The 20,623-nt window shown below is 36.7% G+C and overlaps 1 protein-coding gene across 3 annotated transcripts; it reads right to left on the reverse strand.

The window, feature by feature from the left end:
- Window positions 1–303: 303 nt before the first annotated feature.
- Window positions 304–18,904, reverse strand: LOC143461928 (membrane-associated phosphatidylinositol transfer protein 2-like). 3 transcript variants are annotated; one of them, XM_076959875.1, is made up of 31 exons: window positions 18,813–18,904; window positions 14,663–14,877; window positions 14,456–14,588; window positions 14,125–14,328; window positions 13,450–13,625; window positions 13,218–13,275; window positions 12,863–13,047; window positions 12,569–12,674; window positions 12,109–12,186; window positions 11,886–11,987; window positions 9,843–9,944; window positions 9,373–9,440; window positions 9,058–9,165; window positions 8,657–8,790; window positions 8,225–8,402; window positions 7,902–8,030; window positions 7,130–7,366; window positions 6,237–6,354; window positions 5,902–6,079; window positions 5,599–5,675; window positions 5,299–5,424; window positions 4,643–4,735; window positions 4,120–4,268; window positions 3,575–3,691; window positions 3,331–3,471; window positions 3,098–3,222; window positions 2,749–2,898; window positions 2,216–2,399; window positions 1,840–1,968; window positions 1,608–1,688; window positions 304–1,390 (listed from the first exon to the last, which is right to left on the reverse strand). In XM_076959875.1, the coding sequence occupies exons 2-31, from the start codon at window positions 14,738–14,740 to the stop codon at window positions 1,268–1,270; spliced, it is 3,867 nt and encodes a 1,288-aa protein (XP_076815990.1). In that variant the 5' UTR covers window positions 14,741–14,877; window positions 18,813–18,904; the 3' UTR covers window positions 304–1,267. The 3 variants fall into 3 exon arrangements, with proteins under 3 accessions (XP_076815990.1, XP_076815991.1, XP_076815992.1); XM_076959876.1 differs by lacking the exon at window positions 4,643–4,735; XM_076959877.1 differs by lacking the exon at window positions 7,130–7,366 and having other exon boundaries at window positions 18,813–18,903.
- Between the last annotated feature and the right edge of the window lie 1,719 nt (window positions 18,905–20,623).

The raw sequence follows: 20,623 nt of genomic DNA on the forward strand, positions 1-20,623 counted from the left end.
ATTGGTATATTTTTGTTTGTTGATCAAAGAAATTGATAAAAGATGGAGTGATGCGAAAACAATATAAGCCAAAAGGAAAATAGCTAAAAAATTCTCTTCCCTGCTTTCTTTGCATCGGAAATGGGTTAGTTACAATTCGTTAAACCAGCCAATCACAGAAAGGTGGTTGGTGATATTGTTTTTTCTTCAGTAACATTTTGCGTGTGCCAGATTTTCAGATTTTGCTACTCCCAGCCATAACGCCCGCGTTTCGGACAAAGTACAGTCTAATCTAGAACTAGCCTGCAAAACTAAACTACAGTGCAAGACTCTAAACCTTTTCCATTGAAATTATTTTCAAACAATTCTTAATACGGCAATTAACACTTTTCAAAAAAAATGTAACACAAGAAAGTTATATTACAAAATCACGTGATCAACCTGCAACAGGAAAACCGCCTAAGTGTGACAATAACAAGCATGAACCTACTTTCAGTCATATCATTGATTTTGAGCTAAGTATTGCACAATTAAGATCAGTACAATGGAACAAGCTAATGAACAATACTGAGTAGTCATAATACATAAAGTTGCGAAATATACAAGCAAAACAATCAGTGATTATGAAATAAATGGAAAGTTATTTTGAAGAAAACGACACACTGAATGTACAAGATCTAAGGCAGAGTAGATGAAGTTTTAGGGTGTTTTGTGGAATGCCTGATTCTACATTTCATTTAATTTGCTCTAATTTGATGATTATGAGGTTAATGAGACGATATTCGACGAGATGACTCAGACAAAATGTGATTAGATAAACTACAGAACGTGTGATAATGACGGGCGGCGAAGTACATTGGAAGTAATAAAAAAAATTTCCTGCCTACCACGGACCTCAGCTGAGATTGATGTGCAAAGTCGTCTTCAAATATCAGTAACCGTGCATAACAGGGACTAGGTAAATGAAGGCAACAAAGAGTTGTTAACATGTGGAAAATGGCTGCAAAAGTATTGAAGGACCTTGCCCTTAAAACTTCCTGGTGGAAACTGTGATTTGCTAGCTACAAAAGAAGGTAATTCGTGCCGTGTATATAGATTGTGACGTGCCCAAAAAAACATAAAAAAATGCTAATGCTGCAAAACAAAAAAAGGCAAACATTGCAAAGGAATTCATAAATCTTTAACGCTATAATTTCCTAATTCAAGCAAATTCTGCTCAAAGTGTTATCAACAGCGCAGCGGAGCATGTGGACTTAACATAACGTGACATCATCAATCATGACGTCAGCTACTCATAAGATTGCCCCTTGGTGCGTAGCGAGACAGCACGGATCTTCTTGGACATAGAATGGCGCTGCTTACGTGTAACTGAATGCCCTGGCAGGCCGAATGAGCCCTTCGGAAGAATCAGCTGCGAACAAGTAAAGTTTGAATCAAATGAGCAGGGTAGTTAGTTAAGTAATTAGACGTTTCTTGTGAGCAAACGACGAAAATATTCACGCTTGAATAAGTCTATTCAAGTTTAAAGTTAAACACGCAAGACTCTAGGCTGAAGGGCACGGGTTTAGCTGCGAAGGAAACCCAAGAATCTAGTTTTATGAAATTATGAGAATAAGTAACGCTAATACCTGCGCATTAAAGTTGGCAGCAGTTACAGCACTTGCAGACATCAGGTCAGTCAGATGAGATGAGTAACCGTCATGTAGACACTGGGGAAAGGAAATACGCTCAGCCTAGCTAACACTGCCCTTTGAAGGGGAATGTTATAATAACCTCTTACTTGTGACTTATAACCACTGGAAGGGGAATTCCCCTTTAGAGGGGGTGACAATTCATTAAAACTCATTTCCTGTCACTTACACAACATTGTTGGCTTTGTTTTTTCGAAGTTTTCCCAACGATAAAGATTTTTTCTTGGCTGACGCCGAGTTGTGAGTAAACGCTGATGTCCTTACTTGACCCATACGCAGCGGCATAGCGCATCTTGTACTACATAGAAGGCAATTCACTGTGTTGAGTGCAATTAAAAACGACCTTTAAATTACGCTTAGATCGCATATAGGGAAAAGTAGCAGCACAGTTTAAACGTAACAGCCGCAAACCCCGCTCCAACGAAAGTCATCTTCCGAAAATAAGGAATGTGAAAAGACAGTGAAATTTACTCTGGTATTTGTGTGGGTCGTGGCCTAATCTTATTGAAACAAAGTGTTAATATCATTTCGTATCAATGGCTTACATCAGTTTGCATGTTCCTCAAGAGTATGGTCTTCTGTTTGAGCGGATCATGAGACAGGCCGTCACCAAACCATATGAGGCCGTGCGGGAAGTTATGCTGAGCCAACCAGGTAACAACCTTCTGCTTTTGCATGTCCGGTCTGGCTGTGACGTAGAGAATTAGATAGCCCAAATCTTGCCAGTACCTACACAACGTTAACTTGTAACCAAGCGTAATGGAAAGCACATAAAATTCTTCATTGGTGTGAGGTTAACAATTGTCAGAAGAGACAAATTGATTCACATAAGTAGGTCCTTTGAAAATAAGGCTACAAAGAAAGCACACTTACCAAGGCATTGTACCCATGCAAAATTTACATATACTGTATAAAATATATATACTCAATTGATAAATTTTTGATATTGTTAAAATATCATATACAGATTTATAAGATAACATTTACAACTAAACTAATTGAAAAGAGTTACCACACAACAGATTATGTTCATGGGTGTAGTACCGTGGTTACCATAGATAAAATAATCAGTTAATACCTCACTACATCGACAGCTCCAGGCCTGACTTTGGGATCAGCTCCCATGATTGATACACTTGCCGTGAAAGAGCCATCCACACTGAAGATGACACACTCCACATCCGTCGGAAGAACAGCCAGATAGCCATCTGCAGACGTGTGATCGCCTCTGAGAGGAGGAAAAAATCATTGGCAGAATTTTATTCCGGAAAACTTCTGCCATATTTTGTGTTCCTTTTGTTGGTAAGTTAATGCCTTTAGTGAAGTAGTTACTAATTGAATGAATGTTATATTGAAATGTTGACAGTTACATTTGCAGGAATTTATAAAATTCACTACTTAAAACAATGTGTAGAACGCCTACATACCGAACCACCATTTTAACAGGGTAGATTCCAACACCGAGTTTTCTCTCATCGGGAATGACGCAAGTGATCTTCCCATGGCTGTTTGTCATCTCAGTTGCCACAAGTACCCATTCTGAAGCAGGTGGCTAAAAAATGCAGAAATTCAAGGGGAAGATCTTCGTAGAAACCACAAAATTGCTTCCCAACTGCCACAGATACGGCTCGTCTTAAAGTTCTTGAAATTGCTAAGGTACCTGAGTCATGACGTACACGTCAACTTTTTCACTGGCCATGGTCACCATATCAAGTGGACCATACATGAACCGACCGCTGACTATCTGCGGATGATTTTCAAGCGCAACACCGTCACGCATGCGGTGGTTTGATGTCAAATTCTAAAACAAGTTTAATAAGATCTGTAAAAATCCACTATGAAAAGGGTTCACTTAAACCATTTACAATAATTAATTAATTAATGTAAAGTTGTAGCGGCTTTACCCTTAACTTCACTGCAGTCCGTTTTCGTTGCCACTTTTCACGAGGCAATGCAGGTGTGAAGAGGGCATTGGCCTTTCCATCGTTCATACGAACATGAACGTGATCGTGTTTAACAACCTAAATATAAGTTGTATCATGTGAAGGTATCATGATATATTATTTCAATGCGTAGTAGTCGATGCTTTTGCCAAAAAAGAGGAAAAGTGTTGTTTAAAAATGGGTTTTAAAGAGGACTTCTAACTATGCAGTTTGGAAAGGATATAGAAGAAATAGCAGCAGATATGGATGTTTCTATCACAAAAAGCATATTTCCTTTAATTAAAATAATCAGTTACTAGCATTTTCCTATTTACTGTAAAAGCCAACCACCTATTTTGTACGGAAGCACCTTTTGTTTACTATTCAAAAACAAGGGTGCCTTCTTACAAATGGTGGAAAAAGGCTCACAAAGGTTGTTGGCCTATGGGTTCATAATTACTCAAGCACAGCCATTTTCTCTTTCACCTTCTAAATGGTGGGTAAAAAGCAAACCACCTATTTCATACCTGTCTGAGCACAAACGCAGCAACATCGGTTGACTCCCAGAAGCTGGTGTGAAAGAGATGGGGGAGGGATGATGTGGGGAACTCAGACAAAGCTTCCGGACAGAAAAGAGCGTAATCGATTCTTTTTTCTCCCCACCACCGATTGGCAACTAAGTTGTAAAAATCCCAAATAAGGAGATGCTACAGCCATTGTGACAATAGCTCTTAACAGTTTGTGCAATGCAATGAAAATAATAACCAGGGTGGAGAATAAACATTAGGTCTGACGGCTATTTTTTATGTTCATGTTTAAATGCGCATTAAGCCAGCATATATGCAAGGGCAGGCCGAAACATAACAATAGGAAATCATTGTGATTTACCACAACATCTTCACTTGAAATAAAATATTTCTATCACTGACATATAGATGCTTACACTGCACTTAATTATGTGGCACAACATTAACAAGCAACGAAAATATAAAAAATCGTTTGTGAACACGATAAGCTACTGTTCATATTAGGCATGATTGAAGACAGTACCTTTAATATTTACGTCGTTAGTTGATTCCATGTCTGATTTGAAAACATCAGCATCATCGCCAACATTTAACGCTTTTTCATGCATGGTTGCACCTTATTATGGCATGCAAGATTTACACAAAACAAAAAGTGGATCAGACAACTTACAATTTCAAACAAATTTGAAATCGTAGCAATGTTACTGTAAATGAGTAGGAGTTAGTTGAACACAAAATAACCACATGAGAACTGGCAAAGATACATAGAAATGGGGTGAAGTGTTTGGCAATTGATGAATTTATGACCATATTCGAATACTTTAAAATGAAATTTAGTAAGTAGTTGTGATATATAAATATCATTTGTTAGCATGGTATTAAGGTCAAAATTCAGAATGGTTATGGAATTAAACTTGACAGAAACTGCCTTAAAGATCAAATGTTGTCTACAGGTTCATGAGTTTAATATCTATTGCCATTTTTGGTGTACATAATACAACAAGAACAATTTGCAACAATTAGCACATTGCTTGAGAAATTACAAATTGCCGTAAAACAGAAAACAAAGCATAAGTTTTTCACTGAAGTCACTTTTCAGTGAACTTAAAACAAAAGTAATTGAAACTTTACGCAAATTTGTAAGAGTAAAGTCTAGTTAGCAAATTGATGGGCAAGTACCTTGAAGTAAATTGCCTGAGACTTGTTGGTCAACGATACCAGACGCTACGCTCCACTCACTTCCACGACGAGTACTTCTTCGTGACAGGTCATTGAAGAGGTCGGTGCCACTGGTGAGCATATCTCCTACAAAGCATCTAAACGTTTTTAAGACTGCCAATTCTATCACTGGTTTTCTGCAAATTATGCTTGTTATCCAAGGATAACTTACCATAGCTATAAGTAACTGTAGTAAATAGCATGGTGAGCTATTTTGATTTATAGCAATTTGTCTCAGTCCTTAAGAGTAGAGTTACTCACCAATAGACAAGGACTGGCCATCTCCTAGGGGAAACATCTGATATTTTACGACTCGTGTTGGTGGGAAGTTGGAAAGTCTGCGTATATAACAACCACTTCCAGTCACAACAAATCAACAAGTGCATTAAGAACACGTAGAAAGCAGAAGCAAATTCCATAAATGCACCACAAATATTTAAAAATAAGTAGGGTCCTTAGAAGTGGCTTTCCAGGATTACAACTTTAGCTTTATAAACCTTTCAGGTATTCCAAGATAATCTGTTGGTTGATGACAAACATTATTGTGAGCAGTTTCAAACTGACCTCATATCAAGCAAGGGTTCAATTCTGGCTGAAGAAGGGTCGGCCGTGTAAAAGAGATTGTAGATGTGACGGCATGCAGGCTGTGACGGAGAAATCTGGACCGAATCGTCCGACTTCATAAGAGCATCATTGCCTGACTTTAGCTGTCTCATAGCTAGAACGAGTCCCAGAGGCGAACCTTTAAAGCGTCATTTGTTCAGTTTTATCCGGCCATTTTAACGAAAACTAACCGAACTAAATGTAGTCACAAAGCAAATGAGGATGTATCAAAATGCAAAAGTGAAGATTATTCTAAATAGTGAGGGGGTGCATTGTTGGGGAGGTTTTCTTCTTACCCAGCATAAAGAATTCTGCGACTTCGAAATCCAGCTTCGTCTCCAACTTAACTAGATTTGCTTGAGCATGTAATGCTGTCGATGCTGCAGCAGTCATGCCCGAGTAACTTGATGATCTCTGTGATAGTACGTCTAATTATGCAATTGTGAATCGGCCACCATTTAATCACAACTTTGCAAACAAAATTCAGAAAACATGGTTGCTGTTTACAAATCATAACTCCACCAATCAAGGCTAACTCATCAGAACTAGTTTTTGAATTTTGAACTAAAAAATCATCTCTATTCAGAAATGTTGCCAAAATTTACTTTTCATGTCACTGTTTTCAGTATCCGACATAAAGGTTATCAACTGATTTTTCATGCAGAGAACTTAACTGCAAAATAAAAAATCAAGAAATACAATCAAATGGTCAACAAAATCACGATGATGCAGCAAGGCAAGTTTAATATTGCTACAGTTTCTCGGAGATTTTTCCAATAATTGGACTTCAAGGTTTCATGTTGGGAAAGTCGCTGGAAATTTTTAATATTTTACAAAATATTCATCTCAAGAGAAAGAATGAAGTTAAACTAATAGGTGAGATAGTACGCAAACGTATGAAGTTATAAGCATTGTTAAGCGTTAGTAAACAAGCATTGCTCAACTATACTTAATAAACCCAGAACCTGTGATGCGTATTGGGTGATTTAAGCAGCAGCTTTCAGTGTTAATGCAAGCGTTAGAAGCACAATGAGAAAGTTTTGTTATTTGCTGAAAGCACACCTAGTATATAGTATGGTTAATGGGTATATGCTGAAGGAATTGCTGATTACACCCTGTATTGATGAATTCTGAAAGACAGTATTCATTAACCCGTCTACTGTATAAGATGTCGATGTGGCGGAGTTACCTGGATGATCTCTTGTCCGCAATGGACACTCGCTCTTCGCTGAGGAGGAAGCGTGGGAAGCAGCGTGTTACGGGCGAGATTTACGGAAGTTTGGGATGCTTCGAATAAAATACTATTACTGCTTAACGTGGGTGATGCAGAACTGCGTCTCTTACGTTGCTCCTGCCTCTGCGGGGGGAAAACTCTTAGACTCGGGGAGCCAGGAACACTGGAGATTGACTCTTCTTCATCTTCTTCCTGTTGTGGTTAGTGACGCATGCAAGAAATTAAAAAACACCAAAAACTTAAAAACGGTAAACTATGTCAACAAAATTTTGTTACGAAAACAGCAAGATGCAACCTCAAAGATAAAGTGAAAAATCTACCTCAAAAGCTGAATAATTAATTCTAGTACACTCATATTTAAATATTTATGGTTTGATTTCTTTCCAGCGCAGTATGGGCCATGGGAGTGTCATATTATAGGGTCATATTTATCTGCATTTAACAACAGCCAAGCAGTGCCACCAAGAAAGCAATGCCAACAAAAACTACTAAGTAGATAATTACAAAGATTAGCTCCACACTTTTCTGGTTCCAAGTGTGCTTTAAAATAATTTTGCAATTCTTGTGCGGTTTGTAAAATGCCAAACTGTTTCCATGCCAGTGGCTGATGCTAAGGAGTGGCTTGTAAAATACTCTAAGAATGATTTGACAAATTATGGTATCGTACAAATTAAGATTTCATCCAAGAAAACCATTTAATTGCATGCGTCAAAGCCGCTTTTCATACTTCGTGATTGCTGAGTGAACTTCCACGTCGACTACTAGTACTGTACGAGCTACTGCTTCTGCGCATGACAGATTGACACAACATGTCGTAACCGAGAATGCTACCCACGGTATCACTGATGATGCAAACCTGCAAGAACGAGGGTGAATTTTAAGTGTTTCAAGTAAATACACATGTTTATTTGAATGGTAGAAAACGATACCGAGCTAATAGACAGTTTTTGGTAATGTTTACACTTTGCGTTTTTCAGGTAAAATGAACTAGTTGGCAGAAAAAATTCTACACTTAATAGTACTTGGCAACAGTAGTAGCAATGGTAATACTTGGCCTTGAAATCCCTTTCCAACGGCACTTTCAAGAAAGCTGTTGTAGACCAGGTTGCAGGATGTTGCCAGGCTGTGGACCATGTCTAGGTAGGTTGATGAGGAGGTTGCAAAAAGAGAGATCATTGAACTAGACAGTGTCTGCTCCATATCATTGTCATGCCCGAATGGACTTAAACTGAATAAATAAGAAATTGGTACTTTGGAAATAAAAGCTTTCAGCATCAGTAAAGTGGAACAGTGTTTCACACGCTTGGATAAAAAACTAAAGGATCTTGTTCGGAAAGAACTCATAATATTACTTTGACATTAACTAAGACAGACACAGAGTATTTAAAAAAAATTACAATGGGAAGTTTGTTTTTGTAATTATTAATTTTAAAACTGATTTTTCCTCGCAACATGGACGACCTAGATATTAAGCGAACCTACTTCTGAAGAAGCTGATATGCTTCGTTGCACACTTGCGGACAAGCGACCAGGCGCATGGCAATTCGACCCATCGCTGCTTTGTAATGTGCATTGATTACTGATTCGAACGTTGTTTGTAGTGTGTTCAGGTCACTCTGGAATTGAGTTAGAATTACAACTTTCCCATACGTAATGGTCTTTCGACAAACAATTATTGAATGGTTGTACGCAAGTTTATTCACTGATTAAATGTAAACACTTGGGAATTAATTTCAAACAAACGTCAAGTGTACACAGCATTTTAACCATGCAAACAGTATTAGCAAGATGTCTTGATCACCTTGATAAAGATAAGGTGTATGTATCAAAAATTCTGATTATTTCTATCCTGTATGAAACTTCAATTGCTGTGTCGAAATTACCTGTTTAGTTGATCGCAAGCCTTGCTGTGAAGATTCTAAACCATTGCCTCCATGAAGAATAAGAAACACGATATCAATTTTACATGGAGTTGGATCAGAGGAAACAACCTGTCAAAAAATAGGAGCTGTTTTTATGTAAAACTGTGAGAAAATACCTAAATACACAAACAAATGACAGGTTTCACGAACTTGTACTATCACGCATTTTTCAACATTTCTACGCTTGAACATTTATGAAAAATAACATTCACCCAATTTCGTTTGTATAAAAGACACAAATTGAGCACTCTATGACGTATAAGGAAGTAAAATTACCTGGTCCAAAACGTCACTCTCAATGCTTATTTGGTTTTCCATGTTCTTTGTCTCTCTCTCATAAACATCTAATTAACACATCGGTGTTTATTGAATACATTTTATGAAGACGGTAAATTACTTATTTAAAACTGGCACAGTGGGTTTTGTTACAAGCGTTTAGCGTTTCGGGAAGGATGTAATTGCAAACTAATATCATAATCAGCAAAAATTCTCACAAGCAGGACTTCTATTCTGAACAAATAGACTACTGCGATGTTATGTTACTTAAATGTAACATTACGATGGTGAAAGGCTATTAAACATAATTACGTTTTTCTCTTTGCTTAAATATTTGCAATCAACGTAAAAATAATATTAATGTTTGCCTTGTACTACTTTGATTAGATTGAAAATTTTGGTTTAATACATTTTTACATTCTTCAACATATAGGTAGATTTAAACCAAGAAAATTGACCAACTAGGTTACCATTATTTGAATGATTCTCAGCCAAGTTTTCTATGGAGCTTCCCCATGGCCTGTACTTGGCCAGATTGCGTAGCGCTGGCAGAGAGGTTTCGGGCAGTTGGTCTGTGAAGAAACAGTGAAATGTTGCATGCACAGTATAAGAAATTCTGCAAAGTATATTTTTGTTAATTGCTGTAATTTCTGTTTTAACTTGAAAGGTTTACGTGTAACAAAGCGAGTATTATGGAGTATTATGTTTTAAAATGAAAGGACAAACAATACACCTAGTCATCTTAGCATTGTATTTGTATGTAATATTTTCATCAACTGTGCCTACATCCACATGCTGCAGCAAAACAACTGGCTACGTCGGCATTGTTTTTAATTTATGTGAAGCATGAGCGGGTCGAATATTAGATTGTTATTTTTAAGCTTTGCTTTGATGCAATGCGTTTCCACACATGCACGCAATTGTAGGCTAAGGAAAGTGGGCTTAGTGCTGATAACCTTCGCCATGATGTAGGTAGTAATCTATTAATCCTTTACGTTGTGACATATCACGAATAGCACCAACGCAGTAATCAACCAATATCTCGCCAAGCCGACACAGACGGTTGTGTGTGTAATTAACCACACCAGTTGCCTGTGCAAGCCCATCAGTGTCCCATAACAACAGGGTTATTTATATCTTAAAACTGCAATTAAGTCTTGCAGGGGCCAATTTAGGTCTGTCCGGTCTGATAATAAACCACTTAATAAAGTCATTATATGTGGATAAATGACAACTGCCACGGCATAAACAGATATGCTGAATGTTACTTCAAAGCTAGTGGTATAATTGAAAGCTTAAAGCGGCTGAACACAAAGGTGACCTTTTGAAAATAGGCCGAGGTAGAATATTGACAAGGTGACATTTAAGAAATCTAATTCCTTGACACCGCGTCTATTCAACGATTTAATGTCGCGAAAACTTAATCATGCTCTAAATTAGACCGCATTCACTTGCCAGTGCTGTTTTCTCGTTATAACATCGCTTAACTTATCATAGGTGTAACTGTAAACAATCATTTACACAGAATTGCATAAAACAACTATAAGCTCTTGTCGCCAAGCGCTGAAAGAACAGCTTTATGGAGAGAAAACTACATTGTGAACCTAACAAAACGCTCCAATTAACCTATAAACCGTGGTGTAAGATACCATATTAAGACAAAATTCAGCCAAAAATCGAAGTAAGGATTATGAACCATGCGTAAATCTTTATCATTAAAACGGCAGAGCCCAGGCAATTATAAAGCGAATTAGTAGCTAAAGTCTGTTGGAAAAAATCATTAACCGTCGATGTAATTGAAACGTGTTTGGCATCGCATCAAGTCAAAATGTGTAACAGTAACAGAAGATACCGTGTCATTTAAAGCCAAGACAGACGAAATATAACCGGACGCGTTGAGTCGTATTTTGCCATGAATTTATAGAATCTGGCTATCGTTATAATTATGATGTGGAGTGCGAACCAGCGCAATTTAATTATCCTGCGAATTTGGTCAATACTTGATTGATGATAATTAATTAATGGACACCATTCGACCTGGGAAAGTTGATTTGTCTTTGTCGACCGCAACGGAGGCAAGATGGCGTCAGCGCCTGCGCTAAAGTCGTCGTATCTTGTTTTCACTAGTTATAGACGGAACGAAAAAACGTTAGTAAAAAGTCAAACACGTCTTGAACGAGTTGTTTTTCCACAATTGTTGAATGTAAACATCTGTTATTTCAAGGAACCTTTAAGCTACCGTAACAAACAATTAAACATGAACTTCAGCACGCAAGATTAGGATGACATTTAAATGGTCTGTAAAGCTATTTCCTACACGTCGTAAAAGGTTTGTAACAGGAGAAAAGAAGGAGTTTACATACCAGGAACATAGTAAAAACATGTTTTTGGTGTTGTCGGCTTATAAGATGTAATACACGGTAAAAAGCTAACTTGCAATCATTGATCGGACCTAACGTAAGGTCGACATAACAACCAAATGCATATTTCTATGTATTTAAGCTGAGACTTACCGTTTGCGTCGAAAAACTCGTCGTCATCCGAACTGTCATCAGTGCTGTAGCGTCGAATGCCTTCCAGTCTCGCATCGACAAAGTTCAACTGACTTGAACTTCCTGGAAATTTAATTGCTATTGAAGTCGCTTTTCTAATAATAGTTTCGTGTCATTAATGCAAATGGCACATTTATTCCTGCTTAAGCATGAGTTATAGAGTTAAGTAGAGTTTGGTACTAACTTTCAAAGGGTTTGTTTCGAATTGAAAGCATAGATCCTGTTGATGTTTTACGGGTGAAAAATGGCTTGCCACGTCCACCTTAGAATTATATACAAAAATACAGTACATTCTCGACTTCAAATTGCTATAAAACTCATAAAACACAATAAAATGATCATGGCTATACCCTATGCAAAGGTAATTATGGTAATCGGTCTTGTAACTTATTCACAAACGGAGTAGAAGGAAAATCTATTAAAACCAGGATTAGATTTTACAAAAGCATCAAATATTAATATCCAGTGAACGGCTTTAGTTATAATAAAACAGTACACAAAAAAGAACACCTTGCTTTACCTGTAAGGCAATCAATATACGTATTGCAATATAGACCATTTTATCAACAAATAAGTCAAAGCACGATAGTTAAACAGGCTTCTATGCTGTCATGACACGCAACACTTTTGCAAAACAACTTTACCATTGGCACAAAAAGTTCTAGTCGAGCCATTTCTTACAAGATTGTCATCGCTGTTGCTGGAGTTTTGTTGAAAATTTTGTAACGTTGGCGTTTCACTTTTTGTTTCCTGTGAAAAGTAAAATAACCAACGTCATATTTTGGAAGAAAACCCTGAATTAATTTGCTGTCAACTTAACTGGACAGCTAAAAATATGTTTCTCTATGTTATTTCTAAAATATTTGAGAACTGGGCGACATATCCATGTATAGAAGTGGTTTGCTTAAAATCTAAAAGTTGCAAAAATTTATTCCTACTTCAACAAAACCATCTAAAGACTCCAAGCCAGCTTCATCAGTTTCTTCTTCAGTGACAAATTTCAAACGCAAAGCCATTTGCGTTTCGGTCTCTAACCTTCTAATGTCTTCCATTGTCAGACCAAACCACTCGTCTTGCCAACACCAGGCCTGTTTGTGTGCTCGTAACATCACTTTTCGGAGCCCTGTTCATAGAAATAAAACAATCACTTTGAGCAAAATACCTTGGGCTTTAAGCAGCAGACATGTACTGTACAAAGCAACTAGAGACCATTTATTTTTAAATTCTGCAACAGATTCCACTTGTTAGATGACCTTGAAATTTAGGTGTAGCAAATAAAAGCAACTTGCTCACCAGTATCGTGAATAAACTTTTCTATTTTGGATTGCATTCCCCAATATTTGAATTCAACCTGCAGATAATAATGTACCCTGTTTTAGTCTAATGCCTGAAATTAGTAAAAAACATATTGGAATTAAATATTTAAAAGCAGTGCGTTAAACACATCAAATTAAGTAAAACAGAAAAAATAAAACTCATTCAAACAATGAATTAAGTGCTCATTCAAACAATGAATTAAGTGCACCTTGCATCTCTTGTAGGCACACATCACTCTTCCACGAGACGATGCTGGTGTCCTCTTCATGGTGGGCAACCAATCTTCATTTAGCGGACCTCTGCCGGTTTTCTTTGATCTGTAATACCTCGGATCTTCCTCTTTCTTATAATCACTCACTTGCTCCTTCACGATGTCAATTTCGTCTTCAGAAAAGTGCAAAAATAAATAAAAAATGAGCTTGTTGGGTACTTATAGGTCGACGATCAGGATACACTATTTATATCTCAAAAGGCAGAGCAGGTAACTATTATGCACATTGTAGAGGTGTAGTTTACTACATGCTTGAGATATAACTTACTCATAAATTATTAAATGAAGCAGTGCATTAAGTTGCACATTTCCTTTACATTCTAAAAATAAATTTTAACGTGCGTATATGTGATAGTAAAATCAGTAGCATATGAAATGAGAAATAACTAGATGCATTAAAAGTAAGCTTTGCAGGCTGCTGTATAGAAGGAACAGTGTGTAATGAATAATACCATGAATAAACCACGGATACAATCATTTTTATGTGATATTAGAAATGTATTACACATATATAGCGAAATCTTTTCAATAACCAACACACTTCCTCTCTGGCTGTTCAAATATTAAAGAGGAAATCCGTGGTTGAACAGACAGTATCAAATCAGTACCTACCAACTATCCTAGTGCGCATTTCAGCCGGTGACAAGTCAAATATGTTGTTGGTTTCACCAACGTCGTTTAAGTATTTGGTTTCGATGTCTATGGAAAATTTCTCGACAAACGGGCAAGTGTATCGGGTCCTGGTGTAGGGATACGCGTTCCACCCTTCTTCCACGACAATCAGGGCATTTTTGGGCAGAATTGATACAATCCAACCTTAAGAAAACCAAACATGTGATCATATGTATAAAGGCTACTTGTACGCCCATTGTCACTCTGATGAAAAGGTCTAGCAGATTTTTAAAAACAATTTAATATTTGTATTCACTTCCTGAAACCATACCTGGTATGTGTTTACTGATATGATAGATTTTATGAGTGTACTGGCCATTGCCACCAGGACCGTCGGTGTACGGCTGGTTTTCTATAATCTCCACTCCACTTTCTGTTCCTTGACTCTCTTCACGGCTTTTCTTCTGCAAATAGCACGACAAACTTTGAGAAGATTTACGTAACTTTAAATTGCAGAATATACATTTACGGCATTTACCTGAATCATATAGAGCTGGGCGATTCTGTATTCATCCACACTCAAGGGCATGGGAATTTTGTATTCTTTTATCAGCATTTTGTTGCCGTCTTAACACATTGTTTATTTCACAAATGAGGTTCATTAGGAGTTGTTGAATAATTCGTCAGCTCTGGCCTAGCCTCAAGTCCCAGCATTTTGCTACACCTAGGTATCCATTTCATAAATTAATACACCTGGAAAATAAGTTAGAGCGTTACATAGGCTGATGACAGATAACGGTGATATCATCGTTATCATACAAATGTTAAATATTGATTGTCGCACTGGGCTTATATATGATACTGATTAAACTTAGATCTGCCTATCTGACGTTCAAATACATTTTGCACTGCCTGACCTGAGTGAAAAAGCACATGCATATTGTTGTGAAAAGAACTGTCATTAATAATTGCTCATTGTCTCTTTACAATTCAAATTGCACACATAATATACATAAGTGTTTATATCTTAAAAATGCCTTTGTATAGTACAACCTGCTAAAAAATGACAAGTTTTCTTGTGAACAGCTTACAATACAGCCAAAGTTGGACAAAAATAATATTACTTATCAAGTAATATTAAAATTGCATATTGTTTATCAAGTGATTACAATTATTACCAGCACTCAATTGAGTTCAAGTAACCAATTATAACGTCACAAAGTAATTGCGATGATGTCACTGAGTTATACCAAAAATACAGTGATCCCAGTTGGTCTGTCTGCATTTTCTCAATGAAGAGCAGTGTAACATAAGGCACTGGCGAAAATGCACAAAAAAACAACACTTCGCAGTGTGACTTATTAGTTATTACTAGGGCAAGTTTTTGCAACTTTTGCAACTTTTTTTTACAGCTTCCGGCAGCTTCCTAAATACTCAGAATTTATGTAGTATGATGTTTTAAGCTGTTTGTAGGAATTTTATATTGCAACTTTTTGCAACTTTTTTCTATTTTTCATGCAACTTTTTACTGCAACTTTTATAAAGTATTGCGCAAAATGTAACGGAGTGATTTAAAAAACATGCTATAAAACTTTTTCTAGTATGTTTCTATTCTCTTTGCTTTGCATAACAAAGAGATGTGTGTTGGATTAGCTGCATCTCAATGTTATCTATGACGCAACACTTGGCTTGCAAGCTAGAAGTTTAACAACCCCAGCCAAGCACGACAGTGCCCGAATTAAATTAGAAGGGGAAGTATGACTTGGCTTTTGGCCAAGCCCGCACAAACGGAAACAGGTTGTGTCTAGTCTTTCGAGGTCAGTTTTTGTTGAGATAGCTTAGTTAGTTGGAGACCTAGGGTGTTTGGGGTGTGGTATTTGACTTGTTTTGGGGGGAGGGGTGGGTTAACGCTTTGCTGTTTGGCTTTTTGCGGAAAATTATTTCCGCATTGCGTTATTTTCTTGCTGCGTACCGGCAAAAAATTCTATTTTCGGCGGTCTCGCCAGGCCGTCCGTGAAATGGGAAAGTACCAAATTTGACAGCTCTACAGGAGCTGACAGCGAAATCCTGTCATGTAGGTTTCAAACCTAAAGAACATAAAAATGTATGCATGATCGATTGTATAGCGAAGAAAGAAACGGAACAAGCAGACACCCTGCAAATCTTAAACTGTTGGGTTATACAACGGATCCTTTCGAGTATCTCATACCCTAATGCTTTTAAAAACTTGTGCATAAATGCAACTTTTTACTGCAACTTTTGTTAAAATTAAGTGCAACTTTCTCACGTTTTTAGTGCAACAAAAACTTGCCCTAGTTATTACTAATCGTTTTTTCAATGAGCTCTAGTTTACCATTACTGCCTTAATATAAGGTGAGTGTGTGTCTTGCTGAAATTTGCAACCCTGGTACAAAACTAAGCACTTTTTGCTTCAGCAGAGATTGTGTTGATTGTTGGAAGGTGCATTACAAAGATTGCATGTGATTTAACTAAGATCATTTTGCAGAGTATTTCAACAAAATAAATTGTTCATGAACGAGGTGGTAGTCAGGTTCAGTAGCTGACATAGTAAATGTATATATATATATCTATAACACTGACATAAAAGATCTAATCGTGCCTCATGACAGAAAGTTCAGATACAGTTTATATGCATAATATATCAGTTCTGTACGAGTTCAATGCATTGCTTGCTGGGCCTAGTGTATTAAGACTGGAATCCAAAATGCCAAGATTGAGACTGGGGCTCGAAGTCTAGCCGGTCTTTTTTAGTTAAATGGAATTGTTGGATTAGTTGATGCAGCCGCTAATTGTAAAGTCACTTTGTTTATTTCAGGCAAAACGACTTTTGATTCCTGTAATTGGACTGAAATCTTTTGTACAATATTAGCAAAGTTTGTCCAGCTACACTCAAAACCTTATCATAAAAATAAAATACTCAAGCATTAAAAAGATAAACATGATAAATAAAACAAGCATTGACATACGTTGGTCGATACATTGCATACATTTCATCTCAAACCCTTCCTACAAAGATATTTTAGGCTAATGGTTAAAAAATTTCTCACTCACTAAGAGCTTTAACCACTAAGCGGAAATTAAACGGATAAACTTTCTCAGCTCTGGTTGAGATAAAAGAAGCTTTTCTAAATGTCAGACGAGTTAATTTTATTCTGAAGCAAAAATCAATATTCATTTAAAGTAACTTCTCGTTCTCTCAATAAATATAAAGAAACCTTGCTGCATGTGACCAAGACAACCGACAAGCCTCTTAAAATTCAAAAATGTTTATAATTATAGATATAGTTAATTTCATTTCTGGCACACCGTTCATTCGACTAAGGCAAATGTTGAAGTACTGTATTGACAAACACTTTAATAACACAAATAGACCAGGACCTAACATATTCGGCTAAAGGAATATTTATATATGAAATCCTTTTGTTCATCCAAGTCCGAAACAAAATGTATTACTTTTATGTATACATTTAAGCATTAAGCACATATCATTACAACAAGTATCATACAGCAGAATTCGGTTAATGCATTCACCTCTGGCCAGCAGATCTTTGGATGTAATTAAGCGGTGGTTGTAAAAACCGATTTTAAATGTCCATGCTAAATAATGCCACTAAACAGCCCCCTGGGATATATTTTATATATTACGTAATCATTAAATTTACTGTATTTATTTATTCATTTACACTGACTGCAGTTCAATATTCAATACAATACAAACACGCTCTGTTTTTATGGATAGGCTATTGTTTCATCACAATATTCCATTCAACACATTGTCACTCATAATAACCCATTATTGTACACAGAAAAGAGCAATTGGCTTGCATGGGGAATCGAAAGTTAAGTATCAAGTGGTGGCTGGATGTATTAACCAAGGTTTTTGTAATGGAAGAATTACTTTTGTCCCAAGCAATTAGGATGTAAAAAGCGGTTTGCTGTGTTAACCGGTATCTACAGTACATATTATATCTGCATAATACGCAAGTGATGAAGTAAAAAAGTATTTGTAAAAAATATATCGGCCTAAGTACAAATAGAGAACAAGAAAATATTTTAACATGAATATATATGACATATAAATATACAATGATATATGGGGTTTAATGCAGAAGTGCACAACCAGATGACGTCACAATTTGAGTAGTTGGGGTCTGGAATATAAATGCATCCTGTGATACATGGGCAGTGCTGCACTTAAACAGTCAGATGGAATCAATTTGGTGTGACAGCCTCAATTCTTTGTTTGTTTACTATAAACTGGCACATAAACAACAGATATTACTTTATTTATTTCTTATATATAAATCAGTGAGACAAACTTAGATTGTATATATATATTTTACATGCGGTTATTCTTCTGAGATCGTTGGACAAATGGGCAAGGGTTTAAGGTTATCTTGTGAGACAAAAGTCTTTACACACTGTGGCACCGGAACGCAACAGCGCATGAGGTTCATCAAAGTGTATGTCGTACTTTTTTATCTTCACGTTGATTCATAATAAATATACAAAGAATTGAGGCCGCAGTGCTTGCCAAAATGTCCGTCTTTGCACGAACGAATTTTTGTCGAAAACGGCTTTACAGCCCAGTCAAAGTTAAACACTTTCAAACTTTCGACTAGGCCTAATATAGAAAAATATTCCTTCCCATACAAAAATGGAGTTACCTGCTGCATAAAGTTCTGGATTCAAACTAGGCCTATTTTATCAGGAGTATTCTTAAATCTTATTCTTATGGAGTATTCTTATTCCAACTTATACTTTCCCTGAACCAAAATAGTAAAAGGTAAAAAAAAGTTAGCATTTTGTCAAGTTATTGTAATGTCATGTAATAAATGTATTGTTACTGTTTTCTTTTGCATCATTTTATTGTTAATTTCTATTCTGCTGTTAGCGCTGCAGTGTGTCTTTGTTTTTATATTTTAATATTATTTTGTTTAATTGAGTTTCAGTTTTCTATCCGTTTTAATTGTTTATTTTGCAATAGGCCTAGAATGTGGGATAGCTGACCAGAATGACCGTGAGGTCTTTTCGCTGCCCCACACCAATCAGTTATGTTAAAATTATAGGATATTATGATACTTTTTAATTTATTTCAAATGGTGAAAACAAACAATCTCTCTCTCTGTGTGTAACTCTTTCTCATTTATGTGCACAACTTCTCGTCAAAAACTGCCATACTATCCAGTAGAGATAGACTACGTAATAGTCCTGGCCTAGATCTATGTCAGTAATGCCACTTGCTTACTACATAGGCTATAGGGTTAAGGACAGCCTATATATGTAGGTTAAAGGTTGATGCTGTTATCTACGGATCTGACTCCAAAGTTTGCTATTCATCTTATACGGTAACTTTGCTCATGTAGTAAAAATGAACCCATCAAAAATTTATGCATGACTAGAACCCATAATCCTACTGCAAGCGCATCTGCAAAATTCGAATGACTGCAACCAATCTTTAGCAAAAACAATAAAAAGCGGCTTCACTTTGCCTGGGGTAGCTTGTAAGCGCATTTGGTGTTGAAAAATAATGCTTTTGGGTCGCCACAAAAGACAAAACATCTTTTGTTCACGTTGAAGAGTGAATGAGGCTAAAGTTTGGCAACGGAATTTTTTGAAGAACTAAATACACAATAATCCGGCAACTTGTGTAGACAAAAAAGATGCAAAGAATTGAGTCAAAACTTAAATTTTCTACGGGGTAGCGTTTAATACCCCGTCCGCTAGATAGCGGCAGGGCTCTACGTTTATTTGCCCAAAGATTTATGGTGTTTCTTTCTTTTCATTCTCTGTTCGCATTTTGAGTTAGTCTTCTTTTAAATAAGGAGAAATTCAGACGCTCTTTTGAGACGTCGCTCCGCGTCAAGTTATGCCTGTGCTTCGGAGCATGTTATTTACCAATAAAATAACATCAAGTTAGCCGCAGTGGCGGATCAGGAACAGCTCAACAACATTTATATAGCGTAATGTCCTTTCGTTGCGCTATAACAGTATTTGGTACATTTATTGCGTTAATAAGCAATTATTTACAAACTTTGTGCATGTATGCGAAATTTTTACAGAGCGTAGGAAGTCTGTTAAACAACCGAAATTAGAGTGTAATAAGCATTAGACTACTTTATCTGTATTAGGTAAGCTATTATACACGAATAATAAACATATTAAGTTAACCATATTTTCAGTAGGTAGGCTACGTGTGGCTTCTCCTGCACACAGCCACATCAAAACGTGGCTTACAGTTGCATTGTTTGCTGTAGAAACTTGAAATTTGGTGACTTTTCCTAAAAAATGTTCAGCTATCTGTCCATGTTTGTTTTATAAAGTTGGATTTTGTAATTTTTGAGATATTGTCATATTTTCACAATTTTGCTCTCTCTCCGCATTGAAGCGTATCGTTTTCGTTTACTCATTTAGGCACCACCAGCTCGACTAACTATTCCCTTGCGTTCTCTTCTCGCAGTCAGCTGGTTTTCTGCAC

Source organism: Clavelina lepadiformis, chromosome 6 (genome assembly GCF_947623445.1).
Source record: "Clavelina lepadiformis chromosome 6, kaClaLepa1.1, whole genome shotgun sequence".
Taxonomy (NCBI): domain Eukaryota; kingdom Metazoa; phylum Chordata; class Ascidiacea; order Aplousobranchia; family Clavelinidae; genus Clavelina; species Clavelina lepadiformis.